The 13,764-nt window shown below is 29.8% G+C and overlaps 1 protein-coding gene across 1 annotated transcript; it reads left to right on the top strand.

Annotated features, from left to right (window-relative positions):
- The first annotated feature begins 7,607 nt into the window (after positions 1–7,607).
- On the top strand, positions 7,608–13,503 carry LOC124840744 (organic solute transporter ostalpha protein (DUF300)). The gene is made up of 9 exons (XM_088106742.1): positions 7,608–7,824; positions 8,824–9,321; positions 9,563–9,619; positions 10,249–10,357; positions 10,779–10,963; positions 11,068–11,156; positions 11,371–11,626; positions 12,643–12,888; positions 12,973–13,503. Exons 2-9 carry the CDS (start codon positions 9,106–9,108, stop codon positions 13,240–13,242), a joined length of 1,428 nt encoding a protein of 475 aa, XP_087962868.1. The 5' UTR covers positions 7,608–7,824; positions 8,824–9,105; the 3' UTR covers positions 13,243–13,503.
- Positions 13,504–13,764: the final 261 nt, after the last annotated feature.

Raw genomic sequence — 13,764 nt, 5'->3', positions numbered from 1 at the left:
GGTGTAGAACTTTAGTTTTTAAGTTGTGAGATTCCAAACAAATGAAGATAACTTGGAGAATCTAACCCTTAAACCTTAATTATTTCACTTCAAAATTAACGAATCTAATTAACAAGACATGCATTATATCTTCTATATTTTTCTTTAGCAATATCTACTAAATTTATCATCACTTCTTTTTATGTGTATTAAGAGAACATCACATACAAAGTATGGTCTGAGTCAGCTATTGGTATCTTGATGTGTTTCTTAGTAGAGATGACTTAATTTGTCTGAGAAAGGATTATATACTCAAATCATATATTGTAAAAGGGTTAAAAAAACACTTTGAGTATCATAAAATATTATTTTTCACTACTGATTGAAAATAGTGGAAGTATATATTAATCATTAAGCATTCTTGGAAAATAAGATAATTTTTTTACTTATATAGTGCCGATTAACATTTCACCTATTTGTTTTACATTCCTTTCATTCATAATCTCTATGTTAACTTTTCATTTTCCATGTTTTTCAACTTTATTTTTTTATAATATCTTGTTCTGTTATAATCTTATTTCTATTCTTAATACTTACAAAACAGTATGAGAAAAACACTAAATTTAATTAGACATTTATTACTTAGGTATTAAAAAATATTTACCATTATTATTATTATTATTATTGATTTTTCCAAAACAATATTTTTTTACTTTATATCACTTTCTTTAAACTCTTTTTCATGACACGTCATTTATATAGCTAAAAAATTTTAAAATGTTTTAAATGTTACAAACTTTTGATACTAAAATATTTGGAAAAAATAATTAACATAATAGTATTTATGATATAATATAGAGATTTTGGTTAGGACTATCCCAATTACGATCCATCATCATAAGTATGTTTTGTCTTATTAACATCTAATCAATTCATATTATTCTAAAGGTTTTCTAAAAAGTAAAGTGGTTATAGTTGATCGATCAAACACTTTTAAAAATGTGTTTGATTGAGTCTATATGGTATAATAATGTAAATACTGTTTAAAGAAAAAAAAAACTACTTTGTTTTACACCACATATTTAATATCATGAACATGAAGTTTGTTTTCATATTTAAGAGTCAATAATTTTATATTATTTAAAAGTAAATAAGTTATTTTGACTGCATTCATGACATATTTAATATTGTTTCCTTTTATTACTTTATTATTTTTGGCACAAATGAATTGATGAAAATTACTTTTTTATATTTTTGTTAATTATGATCTCTCCTTAAAAAAATTATTAGAGACTGAGGATATTTTTTCATTTGTTTTGCTAAAAAAAATTGAGCGATTATAAAAATTAGATAATTTAATTGAAATAATATTTTTTTAAAATAAATAATTTATATTAAATTTTATTATATTATTTATATCATATTTGATCGAGACAAAAATGACATAAATACAAGTGGTGTAGAACTTTAGTTTTTTTAGTTGAGATTCCAAACAAATGAAGATAACTTGAATAATCTAACCTTCAAAAAGCTTAATTAATTCAAATCAAAATTAATGAGTGTAACTAACAAGACATTTTATATCATCTATCTTTTTGTTTAGCAATATCTACTGAATTTATTATCACTTCTTTTTATGTCTATTAAGAGAATATTACGTGCAAAGTATTGTCTTAATTAGCTATAGTATCACACTTGAAGTGTTTCTTAATTGGTATGAGAAATGACTATATACTCAAATTATATTGTAAAAAGGTTAAAAATACACTTTGAGTATCGCTAACATATTATTTTTTACTAATGGTTGAAAATATAATTGTTAAGCATTCTTGGCAAAAAAAAATATTTTTTTTACTTATATATTTGTTTCACGTTCCTTTAATTCATAATCTCTATATTAACTTTGCATTTATCATGTTTTTCAACTTTATTTTTTTATAATATTTTTTTCTATAATAATCGTGTATCTATTCTTAATACTTACAGAGAAGAAAACTAAATTTAATTAGACATTTATTTACTTAAGTATTAAAAAATATTTATTATTATTATTATTGATTTCTTCCAAAACATTATTTTTTAGTTTATATCACTTTTTTTAAACTCTTTGACACATCATTTATATCTTAAGAATTTTAAAAATTTCTTAAATGTTACAAACTTTTGATACTAAAATATTTGGAAAAAAATTAATATAATAGTATTCATGATATAATAATAATTAAAATTAACATGATAAAATTTTTATTTTGAGTTAAATTATTTGTAACATATTCAAGTTTAATTTGTTAATTTTAATCAAACTAAATACATAAATCTAAATTTTCAATTTAGACTCTAATATTTAAACACATTAAGTTGAATTTTCAAAGTTATATATATATATATATATATATATATATATATATATATATATATACATAATTAAGAATTGAAAATATTATTATTTATCAATACTATATATATTAAGGGAATTTTTTTCACATTCGTTTTTAATTTTATTCTTTAAAAAAATGTTTTTTAATTAAAATATTTATTTTTTTAATATTATTTTTTAAGCGCCTTTTCTTTGTTTTTTTTTAATTTGACTGTTTTTAAAACTTAAGCATTTTTTAATTATTAAACTACATACCAAATAAAAATATATATTTACGATAAAATTACAAAAAAATATTTTATTTTTATAATATAATAATAATAATAATTTTATTATTTTTTGTTATTGAACACATGTTTTCACTAGTTTATACTTATATATAAGTGGTATTCTTCTTTATAATGTTTATATTTATTTTTCAATTTTATCCTTTAAATAAACACTTTTTAAAATTAAAATACTTATTTTATTAATTTTATTATTTAAATAATCGTATCTTTAAGTTTAACTGTTTTTTTAAGTATAAAACTATTTACAAAAATAAATAAAAAATTTTACAATAAAATTATAAAAATTATTTAATTTAGTTTTATAATAATAATGATAATAATAAGTTTATTATTTTTATTATCGCAAAATACACATTCATGTGTGTTTTTACTAGTATTTGTGTGTGTGTTTACACTAGTATTTTATTAAGATGTTAGTACTTTAGGTTCAAAATTTAATTGCATTAGTTAATACTAAATTGTATATGCTGAAAACAATAATATTTTTTTATATATGAATACAATTTTTTTTTTTGTGAAAAAAGTTTATGTATACTTTTATTAATAGAGTACAACTAAAATAAATTGTAGAATTTTTTTTATAAAGTATGAGACCCATTGAAAGCCACTAAAAACTCCAAGTGGGAGCCAAGTGTTAAGGAGAGAGAGTTAGAGTTTCAGTTAGTGGAAAACAAGTGGCGGTAGAAGAGTGACCGTTCGGTTTTGGGTGACGACAGTATTTAATGTCAAATTTCAAATATCGCGTGCTTTCTTCTTCTCCAAACTGCTGAAACCATTTCCTCTTCCTTCTCTCTAAATCTCCTTCATCTTCTCTCTAAGAAAATCCCACCTTTCTTCTTCCGATCACCTCTCAGACACCGTTTGAACTCTCCCGACGTCAAGAGCTTTCGTTTAAACCGATCGAGTTGTGGTTCTAAGCCGGTGAGTTACTTTCTCCTTAGCACGTTCGTTCTTTTCGCATACAAACCCATATTTCTGGTCGCCTGAGCGAATCGTATTATTCTGAGTATTTCTGGTCTTCTGTTTGGTTCAGTATTCCTAAAACGTGACTGTCGAACGTTAAAGTCTTTTGTAGTGGTGAGCTCTATTATGCATCTATAAGCGTTCGGTTACGTCTAGAGGTAAGGGAAGCTTACATAATTTGATTAAGATTTTGTTTTGAACGTTTGTATGTTTGTATGATACTTTGTTTGATTATTTGATGAGTATGAAATATGCGTGTTATTGCATGTTTGGATGTGTGAATGAACGATTGATAAATGGGGTGAATTGAGTTGAAATAGGGTGTGATCTTCAAACTGTAGTATTCTGAGTAAATGCTGTAGTATGGTCGAGCGTCATTAGTGATCGTTCGATTCTTCATGGAAGTGCATAATCTTAATTGATTTCTCATGCTTTAGGGATATTGTCTAAGAGTCATTCTGTAATACTCTGTAGAATTAGGTAAACTGTGACCGAGAGTCAGTATTAGTCGTTCGGTTTTCCTTTGAGCGTCCGTGTATACTAAATTCTTCTTCTGGAGAGAATTTCGTTCATGAAAATCGTTTTATAATATTAGATATACGTAAATGAACGTCCGGCCTAAGTGTAGTTCTCCTTTAGGCTTCCTAAATAGTTTAGTTAATGTATACTATACTACTTAAAGTCATAGATGTTATCGTTATTCATTCATTTTATGTAAGTTCAGTAGTGCTCGGTCTTGGACCAAGCGTTCGATCTCAGTAGCGCTCATTCTTGATAAGTGCCTGGTCTTGGACTAGCGCTCGTTCAATAGTATTCGGTTTCTACAGGGCTCGGTCTTAAACCAAGCGTTGGGTCTCGTTTCAGTAATCTATTATTACCGTTTTTAGAATAAGAGTCTTCAGCCAAAATCAATAGCGTTTGTCACTTCATAGTTTCTCATCAGTTATTAGTATTGGGTGTCAAACAATGTTGGTCTTTAAAAGGTGTTCGGCCTAGAGTCTTAATGCTCGACCTAGGCTTCGTGGCGTCCGATTTGAACTCTTAGGGGTCTGTTCGTTGAAGTGGATAAATTCGTAAATAGCGCTCGGTCATGTTAGTTTCTAAGAAGTGTTATTCCATTCGGACTTGTGCTATGATGAGAAAGTGTGATCTTATTTTCAGTTGAATATATTGATGATGAAGTATAAGAGAATTGAAAATGTGATGTGAATGAAATAGTTTGGTTATGAAAGAGTATTCCAGGGAGGAATATCTCAGAAAGTGGTTATTGATTGGTAAAGTATGAATGTGGGCAAAGCTTAGCGGGCGTTTATCCTGATATTCCGTGATTACTCATTCTCACGTAGAGAGGAGTAAGTCAAGTGTGGGAATGACAAGAGGTCCTAGTCCATAAGGTTAACTTGGACGGAACGGATTAATCCTGGGTGGCAGCTGTTGAGGGTATCCCAGTTACTACATCATCCGGGTGCACAAACGTTGTAGCTACATAGGATTCATACAGTCCGGACAGTCAGAGTCAAGTGGTCAGTCTTGTATGCTTTTACGCATGAATTATGATTTGGGTGTTGTTGATTTAATCATGAACATTGTATGTTTTTATTGAATTAATTAAATTACATAAGCTTACCCTGTTTATCATTTTGTCTGTGTTGTGCGTTCGGTTGTTGTCCTGTTGCAATGATCATCCGTGTGGATGTGAGCAGAAGGAGAAGAGTTGCTAGAAGAAGCATTGGAAGAGGCGGACGTGAACCGAACCTTAGGAACGTACGATCATTTGTTGGCTTCATCTTTTATAAGACCGTTCGGTATAAGTTTATTTTGTAAACCGTTCGGTCTAGTTGTAGCCAGTGTTCGGTTTTAATTCCCTGCTATTATGTAAGGTCGTTCGACCATAATAGTATCTCGTTATGTGTAGAACTGATATGTAGTATTATTAACATGTGATTATTCTCGTATATGGTTTTATACTGTATTTTTGGGATGTTACATAAAGTACTAAAATATTTTTTCTTAAATTAAAATGTATTAAGCTTTAAATAAGATAAATAAGAAAAACTCAAGGTTTATATTTTCTCGGCCAAACAAACTCAAATTTCAAACTCTTAAACCATCGATATTTTAAAAACTAAATTCAAGTTTTAAGAGTTTAACGCTAATTTTCAGCAAAATTTTATATTTCCTCTTATTCTCCTCATTACGAAAATCAGTGTATATATATGGGTTTGTTAACACGCGTACACCTATTTTTCAGTTGATACATTTTAGCAATGTGTACCGAGTTTTAGTAGACAAAAATATCCTTATATATCATGGATTCTAAGTTTTAAGGTTAAGGGTATTTTAATAATTTTCATTCTTAAAACTAAAAAAAAAAAAAGAAACCCCCAAACCCTTACTCACTTCTCTCATTCCTTTCAACCCTTTCTCTTTCCTTTTCTCACTCCAATCTTTTCTCTGTCATTCCTACTGTAGCCCAAATTGAAAAAATCATAAACACTTGCGGTTAAACAATCTTACAAAAAAAATGATTTTATAATGAGTTTTCATCTTATAATTTTTGTCTTATCTAATTTTCACAAGCATAATGAGATCAAAGGAATTGGTAATTGGCTTGGAAAAAAAAAACCAGAAACACTCAGTTGTTAAACAATTTCTTACAAAAAATGACTTTATAATGAGTTTTCATTTTATAATTTTTTTCGTATATAATTTTATCTAATTTTCACAAGTATAATGACATCCGAAAGAATTGGTAATTGACCTGCAGGGTTTTTTGTTTTTTTAAAGATGATGAAATTAGAGAGGTTAGTGAAGATGGTGAAATTGAAGAGATCTTGAATGAACCTTTGCCTTAAAGGTGAATATGTTAATGACTCAACTCTTTACAAAGGAAAATTTTTTAAAAGCATGTGTTTCTGATTTTTTTCAATTGGGGCTACAATAGGGATGATTGAGAAAATGTTGGAGTGAGAGAGATGAAAGAGAAATGATTGAGATCAATGAGAGAGGTGAGTAAGGGTTTGGGGGGTTTGTTTTTTTTTTTTAAGTTTTGAGAATAAAAATTATTAAAATACCCTTAACCTTAAAACTTGGAATCCATAATATATAAGAGTATTTTTGTCTATTAAATTCCGATACACATTGCTAAAATGTATCAACTGAAAAACAGGCGTACGCGCGTTAGCAAACCTATATATATATATATATATATATATATATATATATATATATATATATATATATATATATATATATATATATATATATATATATATATTTGTTTCTTTAGGTTACCAATTGACTATACTTATAATTCATAATTTAAAAAAAAATATACTTCAATATATAAAAATAATAACAACTGACATATGAAAGATAAAAATAATGCGATACACAGAAAATAAAGAAAGAGAAAAAAAATAAGTGCATATATTTAACATTTTTCTCAGCTCTTCTGTTATCTTATTATCTCAATTAAATTAAATTATTATAACTTTTTTCATCAATAAGAATTCAACTTATGTTACAACATCTTAAATAGCCATGATCATAATGTTAGTTTTATGTTATAAAGATTTTTTTTTCTTCTCTAAATTAAAAATAATAATAAATGTATCACTTATTAGAACAATTTTATTAACACTTCAGTGAAAAAACATTACTTTAATATGATTTTTTAGTAACAAAACTATTATTTTTGAGATAGACAATAATTAATTTAAAATAAATTACAGATACAAACTAATATTTTGTTAAAATTTTTTAATTTCAGTTTTTTTAACTGTTTTAAAGGGAAGTAATATTCATGCATGGTTTGATGTGCAACAGTCCTTAAACATTTACTCCCTTCTTCATTTGCCACGTACTCATGCTGACATGGGAATCAAATCCCTCACAAAAACGCCAAATAAGAAATATGTTCCAATAAGCTACTCACATAATAACTGTGGCAAAAGTAATGTACCTATCCATTTATCATATCTCCTTCCTTTTTTTTATCCTTTTCTTCTTTTCGAAAAAAAAAATATATCATCATAATTATGTTTTCCAACTACGCAAGCAAAATCCGTTGTTTTTCTTTTCTTCGTCACTGCTATATTCATGGGCTTCTCCTTCACTTTCGTTCTATTTGCCTGCTAAATATCCACCTCATTTTTCCCGGAAAATAGAAGGAAACGCTGAATGTAGGTTTGAACTCTCCTAAATTTTTCCACGGTACTTTCTGCGACTCATTGCTATGGTTCTTTTGTTATAGTTGCTGCTGTGATTTTCGTTTCGGCATATTGCGTCTTTTCTTTACTCGAATGCATACACTCGAGGTCTAGGGTTTTGGCCTGTTTTTTTCACTCATGTTCTCTTATCTTTAACTGCTACGACAAAATATAGCGTTTCATTGAAAATAATCGGCGACTTGCACCTTTGCAATTTCTGAATGGACCTTTATTTATTTCTTTATTTGGATTGAGCATCGGTGCTTTCTGCTGAATACCTCTGTTCGCTAAAATGCATTTTGTCGATGAAACGTGAAAAGAAAGGTTGCTTATAGAACAGTTTTGTGTTAATCTTTAATTTTTTTTTAACCTTGCTTGGGTCGTAAACTGCACTTACGAGATAATTGATGTAACCATATTAATTTTGGCGATAATTAAGAATATTAAGGCTGAATTTGTAACAATTTTTTTTTTTAAATGGAAAGATTTTGCTGAAACATTCTTGCGGGATGTTTATGTGTCCGATCTTTTATTTAGGTCCCCTTTCATCAACCAAACCCTTTAGTACGAGGTTGTTGTCTAGCTAAAGGTAGTTGACGTGATGGTGGCCAGCTAAAGTTAGCAGATAGTACTATACTTAGTAAATAGTTATACGCATTAAAGTTTTTGTTACAGCGTTTGTTATACTTCATAAAAAAATGGCATGCGAGCCGAGTTCTGCCCGTAGTTATTCATTTAGTTAGAGGTTGGGGCTTATTGATACCTTAATGTCTTGAACTTGAATGATACTTCAGATTATGCTTTCTGCACTTACGAGAACTCTGAGTTTCTGATATTTTATATTTCTGAAATTTATCATTATTAAACCTTTTTTCATAGTCAGAATGGGTGTGTTTCTTAATAGTTGAATTACCTGTACATGCTTTGAAAGAGAATTAGGAGTTTCTTTTTTTAATATATGTGTATAAATATTATTTCGTAAGTGATTTGATTTCTAATGCAGGATAATTGTCCTATCTCGATTTGGCAATCTTTGTTAGTTCTACATGTTGCATGCTGAATTTGAAGGATAGCTTTTGTACCATAAAGGTGGTTTACTTGCGTATACTATATCTTACATTGTACTGGTTGCCAGCCATACAGAAGAACAGAAGGAGGGAAAGTTATACAAAATTGGAGGGTTGTGGAACGGAAACCTTCACATTGTCTTGGCTGGAATATGTAAAACATATAATTGACCAAGTCAAGGGAAGACTATTTGTTACAACGAATTCTAAGTTAGTTCATGGGTTTGATTGATATTCTATGTTCTTCCAGATTTCTTTTTACACTAGTTGAGGCCACTAGCAGGTCAGGGGCCATGTGGCCCCTAAAATTAGAAATGGAGTCTACTGTTACCATCGGCTGGACCGTCTTCAGTTCAAGTATATTTATGTTTGTAGCTCTTGTTCTCTCCACATATCTGATATTTCAGCATTTAGCTGCCTATAATCAGCCTGAGGTATTTTCTGTATGTTCCTTTAGTTTTGAATCTTATGTTTCCTCCTGCACCAATAAACTTCGTGTTTATGTAATGCCTAGTTCCCCTTTTCTTACTGCTGCTTATAATTGCACCTTTCAACTGACTTGACCATTTTCTCCTCTTCATTACAATTTCCTTATCTTTAATATTATTTTCTATATATATATATATATATATATATATATATATATATATATATGTATGTATTTCTTTGATTCAGGAGCAGAAGTTTTTGATTGGTCTCATCTTAATGGTTCCTGTTTATGCCGTAGAATCGGTAAGGGAGGCTAAGTTAATGCCAAATACTGTGTGTTGTTCTGTTTATATAGCATCTTTTACTTGGGTTTATTAATTCATACAAGTGAAGACCGCTGTTGGTTGTGTTTTGTTATTCCACTTGCAACTGTTCTAATTTTTTCTAAACTTTTGTTGATACCTCATTTGATATATTGGAACTTACCTACTGGTGCATGTTGTTTGGCTAGATTTTCTGCTTCACTGCCGTTTACATAAATAACTAATTGTACATTTTTCAATCATTCAAGAATTTATGTGAGTGTCAAAAACAGTCAGACTAAAATAATGTTTTTCACTGCCTCATATTTTATTTGCATCTTTGTAATTTTTTTTCCTTTTCTTTTAATTATCTAATAGTGATTTCTATGATATCTAAATTCAATAATTGACACTGAAGCTAGAATTTCCTTCTTTTAAGTAGATAATACTCAGATTTTTGTTCGTGTTATGTGATAATATAATTTCAGATAAGCTTTGGGTTTAATTTTCCAGGAATTTATTAATCTGCCTGCTATGTGTTATCTAACCATGGAAGTTTTTCTTTTGGTTTCCTTTTAGCATGATTGTTGTAATAGTAAGTTAGAAAGTTCTGATGGTTTTATGATGCAGTTTTTGTCACTATTGGATTCCAGTGCAGCATTTAACTGTGAAGTTATTCGGGACTGCTATGAGGCTTTTGCATTGTATTGCTTTGAGAGATATTTGATAGCTTGCTTAGGTATGCTGAACAGATTGTATAGCTACATGATTTTCATTAGTTGTAGCTGTTATTATGTGTGTGTGTCTATATATATCTATATATATATATCTATCTATATCTATATATATCTATATATATCTATCTATATCTATATCTATATATATATATATCTATATCTATATATATATATATATATATATATATATATATATATAAATTCCAGAAATGCAGAAGTGTAGGATTGAGATATTATACAAGATTTTCCTCCTTTTTTTTTAATCTCAAGTCTAATTAAAAAATAAAAAAATATTAAATCTTTGTGACGCTGGAATATTATACTCTATTGATTAAAAGATGTCATACGCCTTTACAACGTCTGAATTATGTTGGATTTGTCATGCCCTTTAATAATACGAAAATTGTCTATGGTTGCTTGTAGGTGGTGAGGACAAAACAATTCAATTTATGGAAAGTATGAGCCTAACAGACTCCAGCACTCCTCTTCTAAAAGAATCATATGCATATGGAGTTGTAGAGCATCCATTTCCCTTAAATTGCTTTTTAAGAGACTGGTATCTTGGCACTGACTTCTATCAATCTGTGAAAATTGGCATCGTACAATATGTATGTTAGATTTTGATAAATCGTGCGTTTGTTCCACCACTCTTCTCTTTCTGTGAAATAAAAATCAGTTTCTTTCTTCTTCTTGACGAAATCTTATATTCCAGATGATACTGAAAATGATATGTGCATTGCTGGCAATGATTCTGCAGTCTTTTGGGGTTTATGGAGAGGGAAAATTTGAATGGAAATATGGGTAAGATTATATTGTCTTGTGTTGTTTGTACCTATGATATGCATACCATAAAATCTATAATCTCAATTCTCAACTACAATACAAGTTTTATTTTTATCATACATAAAATTTCTTGCTTTTATTATTTGTATTTTCTTTTTCCTACCTTTTGTTTTTGGTAAAGGGGCACAATTTTTTGAGCATGTTGAAGCTCAATTCTACTATGTGCTTGCAGGTATCCCTATTTGGCATGCATTCTTAATTTTAGTCAGACATGGGCCTTGTATTGCCTTGTACAGTTCTATTCTGTCACGAAAGATAAATTGGAGCCAATAAAACCATTGACAAAATTTTTAACTTTTAAGTCAATCGTCTTCTTGACATGGTGGCAAGGTGTGGCTGTTGCATTTATTTTTTTCATGGGAGCATTTCAAGGGTCTTTGGCTCAAGAGCTGACAACTCGTATACAAGACTATATCATCTGTATAGAGGTATGGTATTCTTGGATTTTATAATTTTGATTGTCATTACTAATTCATCTCAATTTTACCACCAAAAAAATCGTCTGAATATTAAGGAGTGCTAATATATACAATCATCGTACATATACTTTAGAACACGTTAACTTTTATCGCCCGGTAAGATCTATTTATGAAAACAAAAGTTTTAACTGGTTCCTGTGACAAGTTTGGATACATCAAATTGGGGGTATTTTTCTGCCAATTAGGAAAAATGGTTGACCATTGAATATCTGTATCACATATGAATGCATGTAAAGGTACAAAAGTGATACCTGTGATAAATGTCCCTGTGTCTACGTACGATTGAGTTGTCAATAGTGTTATGTTCACTTCATCTGATATCCTTACACACCAGGCTTCGACTGTTGTAAGCTCTGTGGAGGCACTTATATAGATGAAGACCTATTCCAATAGGGCTTCAGTAGTATGGAGTACTCACTCTGTTATCTATATATGAAATTATATTTTTCCCTCCTATCTTTTATTTTTTTTTAATTTCACCTGATACGATACCCCTTCTTTTTAGAGAGTTGCAGACATTCTATTGTTTTAACATTACACCCTTGTATTACGCTAATCTCCCTAAATTGTATAAAAAAAAATTATTACGTGTACTCCAATGAAGATGATTATTCTAAACCTTATAGAAAACAAGGTTATTGTGTGCAATCAGGGAAACGTTAGGGTGTAGCGTTGCAACTTCTCTATTAAATAGTAGGTTGTGCTGAAATTTTAAACGACCAATAACTGCTCTGCTGTCGAACTGCGATACACTCGTTTTTATTTTAAGCTGAATCAGGTGTTATATGCTTAAGCAAGTTAAGTCAGTTTTCGTCTTTGTCAAATGGTGTTCATATACCATTTTCCGCCACTGTTTAGCCTAAATTTTCCAGTAGTATCATCAACCTGAAAAAGTTTTCAATCAATTTTGTAGTTCTTGGTTGGGAATTGTATTTTATTTGATTCCTTATCTTATTTGTTAACAGATGGGTGTTGCTGCTGTTGTGCACCTTTACGTCTTTCCTGCAGTACCTTACAAAAGAGGAGAGAGGTGTGTCCGTGATGTATCAGTGATGGCAGACTATGCATCACTGGGAACCCCTCCTGATCCTGCTGAGGTTCAAGATTCTGAACGCTCAACTAGAATGCATCTGGGTAGACATGATGACATAGAGAGGCGTATGAAATTTACCCACAATGTTTGTGATGTGGTCTTCGGAAGTGGTGAAATTGTGAGATACGAAACACTAAAACGTTTCAAACCTTTGAATTTCCCAATCATGTATCTCTGTCAAACTCACGCTGTTTTATTTCAGATTGTCGATGACATGAAATTTACAGTTTCACATGTAGTAGAACCTGTAGAAAGGGGTATTGCAAAGTTAACCAAAGCCTTCCATCAGATATCCGAAAATGTGAATCGCCATGAAGAGGAGCGGAGAAGAAGCACAAAGGTCAAGGATGACAGTTACCTTGTTCCCTTGAGTTCTTGGAGACCAGAATTTTCTGATGTTCACGACGCTTTTGTGGAAGGAAGTTTCAGTGATAGTGGTTTGCCCAGCAGAAAGAGGCAACATCTCCCATAGAAAGCGTCCGCGTATCGTGGAAGAGAAGAAAGTTTAACCCTTGACATACAGTTGAACAAAGTATAGTTTTTGCACCCACAAGATAGAAATTTCTGATAGATTTTGACGTCAAATTATAACTCAAAATGATAATCTGGTGACCTTTTTCAAAAATTGTATAAATATCTTGTGCCAGTCGCTCCAGCTTATTAATGGAAGTCGGACTAGCACCAGGAAGTGCTAGGATCACAAAAATAATTCACTTATGCTTGGGTTGGGTAATTCGAAATGGATACAAAATAGTATATATATATATATATATATATATATATATATATATATATATATATATATATATTAATTATGTTTTAATATTTGTAATGATGGAATGCATTTTTTGTGATAGAGAATGGAGATGGAGAAAGAAAATGTGTGCTCTGTTGAGTGATTGGGATATGGAATAAGAAGAATATAATTGGAGTGGTAGTGATGGAAGATGGAATTCTGAATCGTGTCTTGAATTACTGCTCCGTCACATGTACA

Source organism: Vigna umbellata, chromosome 2 (assembly GCF_029865625.1).
Source record: "Vigna umbellata cultivar VRB3 chromosome 2, Vumbellata_1.0, whole genome shotgun sequence".
In the NCBI taxonomy this organism is placed as follows: domain Eukaryota; kingdom Viridiplantae; phylum Streptophyta; class Magnoliopsida; order Fabales; family Fabaceae; genus Vigna; species Vigna umbellata.
This window is presented reverse-complemented; position numbering and strand designations above follow the sequence as displayed.

What these genes read in the sequence shown, in the direction of transcription:
- LOC124840744 (XM_088106742.1), top strand. Translation starts at nt 9,106, where the DNA reads ATGGGTTTGATTGATATTCTATGTTCTTCCAGATTTCTTTTTACACTA. An exon ending in ATATTTGATAGCTTGCTTAG is followed by an intron (nt 10,358 to 10,778) that starts GTATGCTGAACA and finishes GGTTGCTTGTAG; the next exon opens with GTGGTGAGGACAAAACAATT. An exon ending in AAATTGGCATCGTACAATAT is followed by an intron (nt 10,964 to 11,067) that starts GTATGTTAGATT and finishes CTTATATTCCAG; the next exon opens with ATGATACTGAAAATGATATG.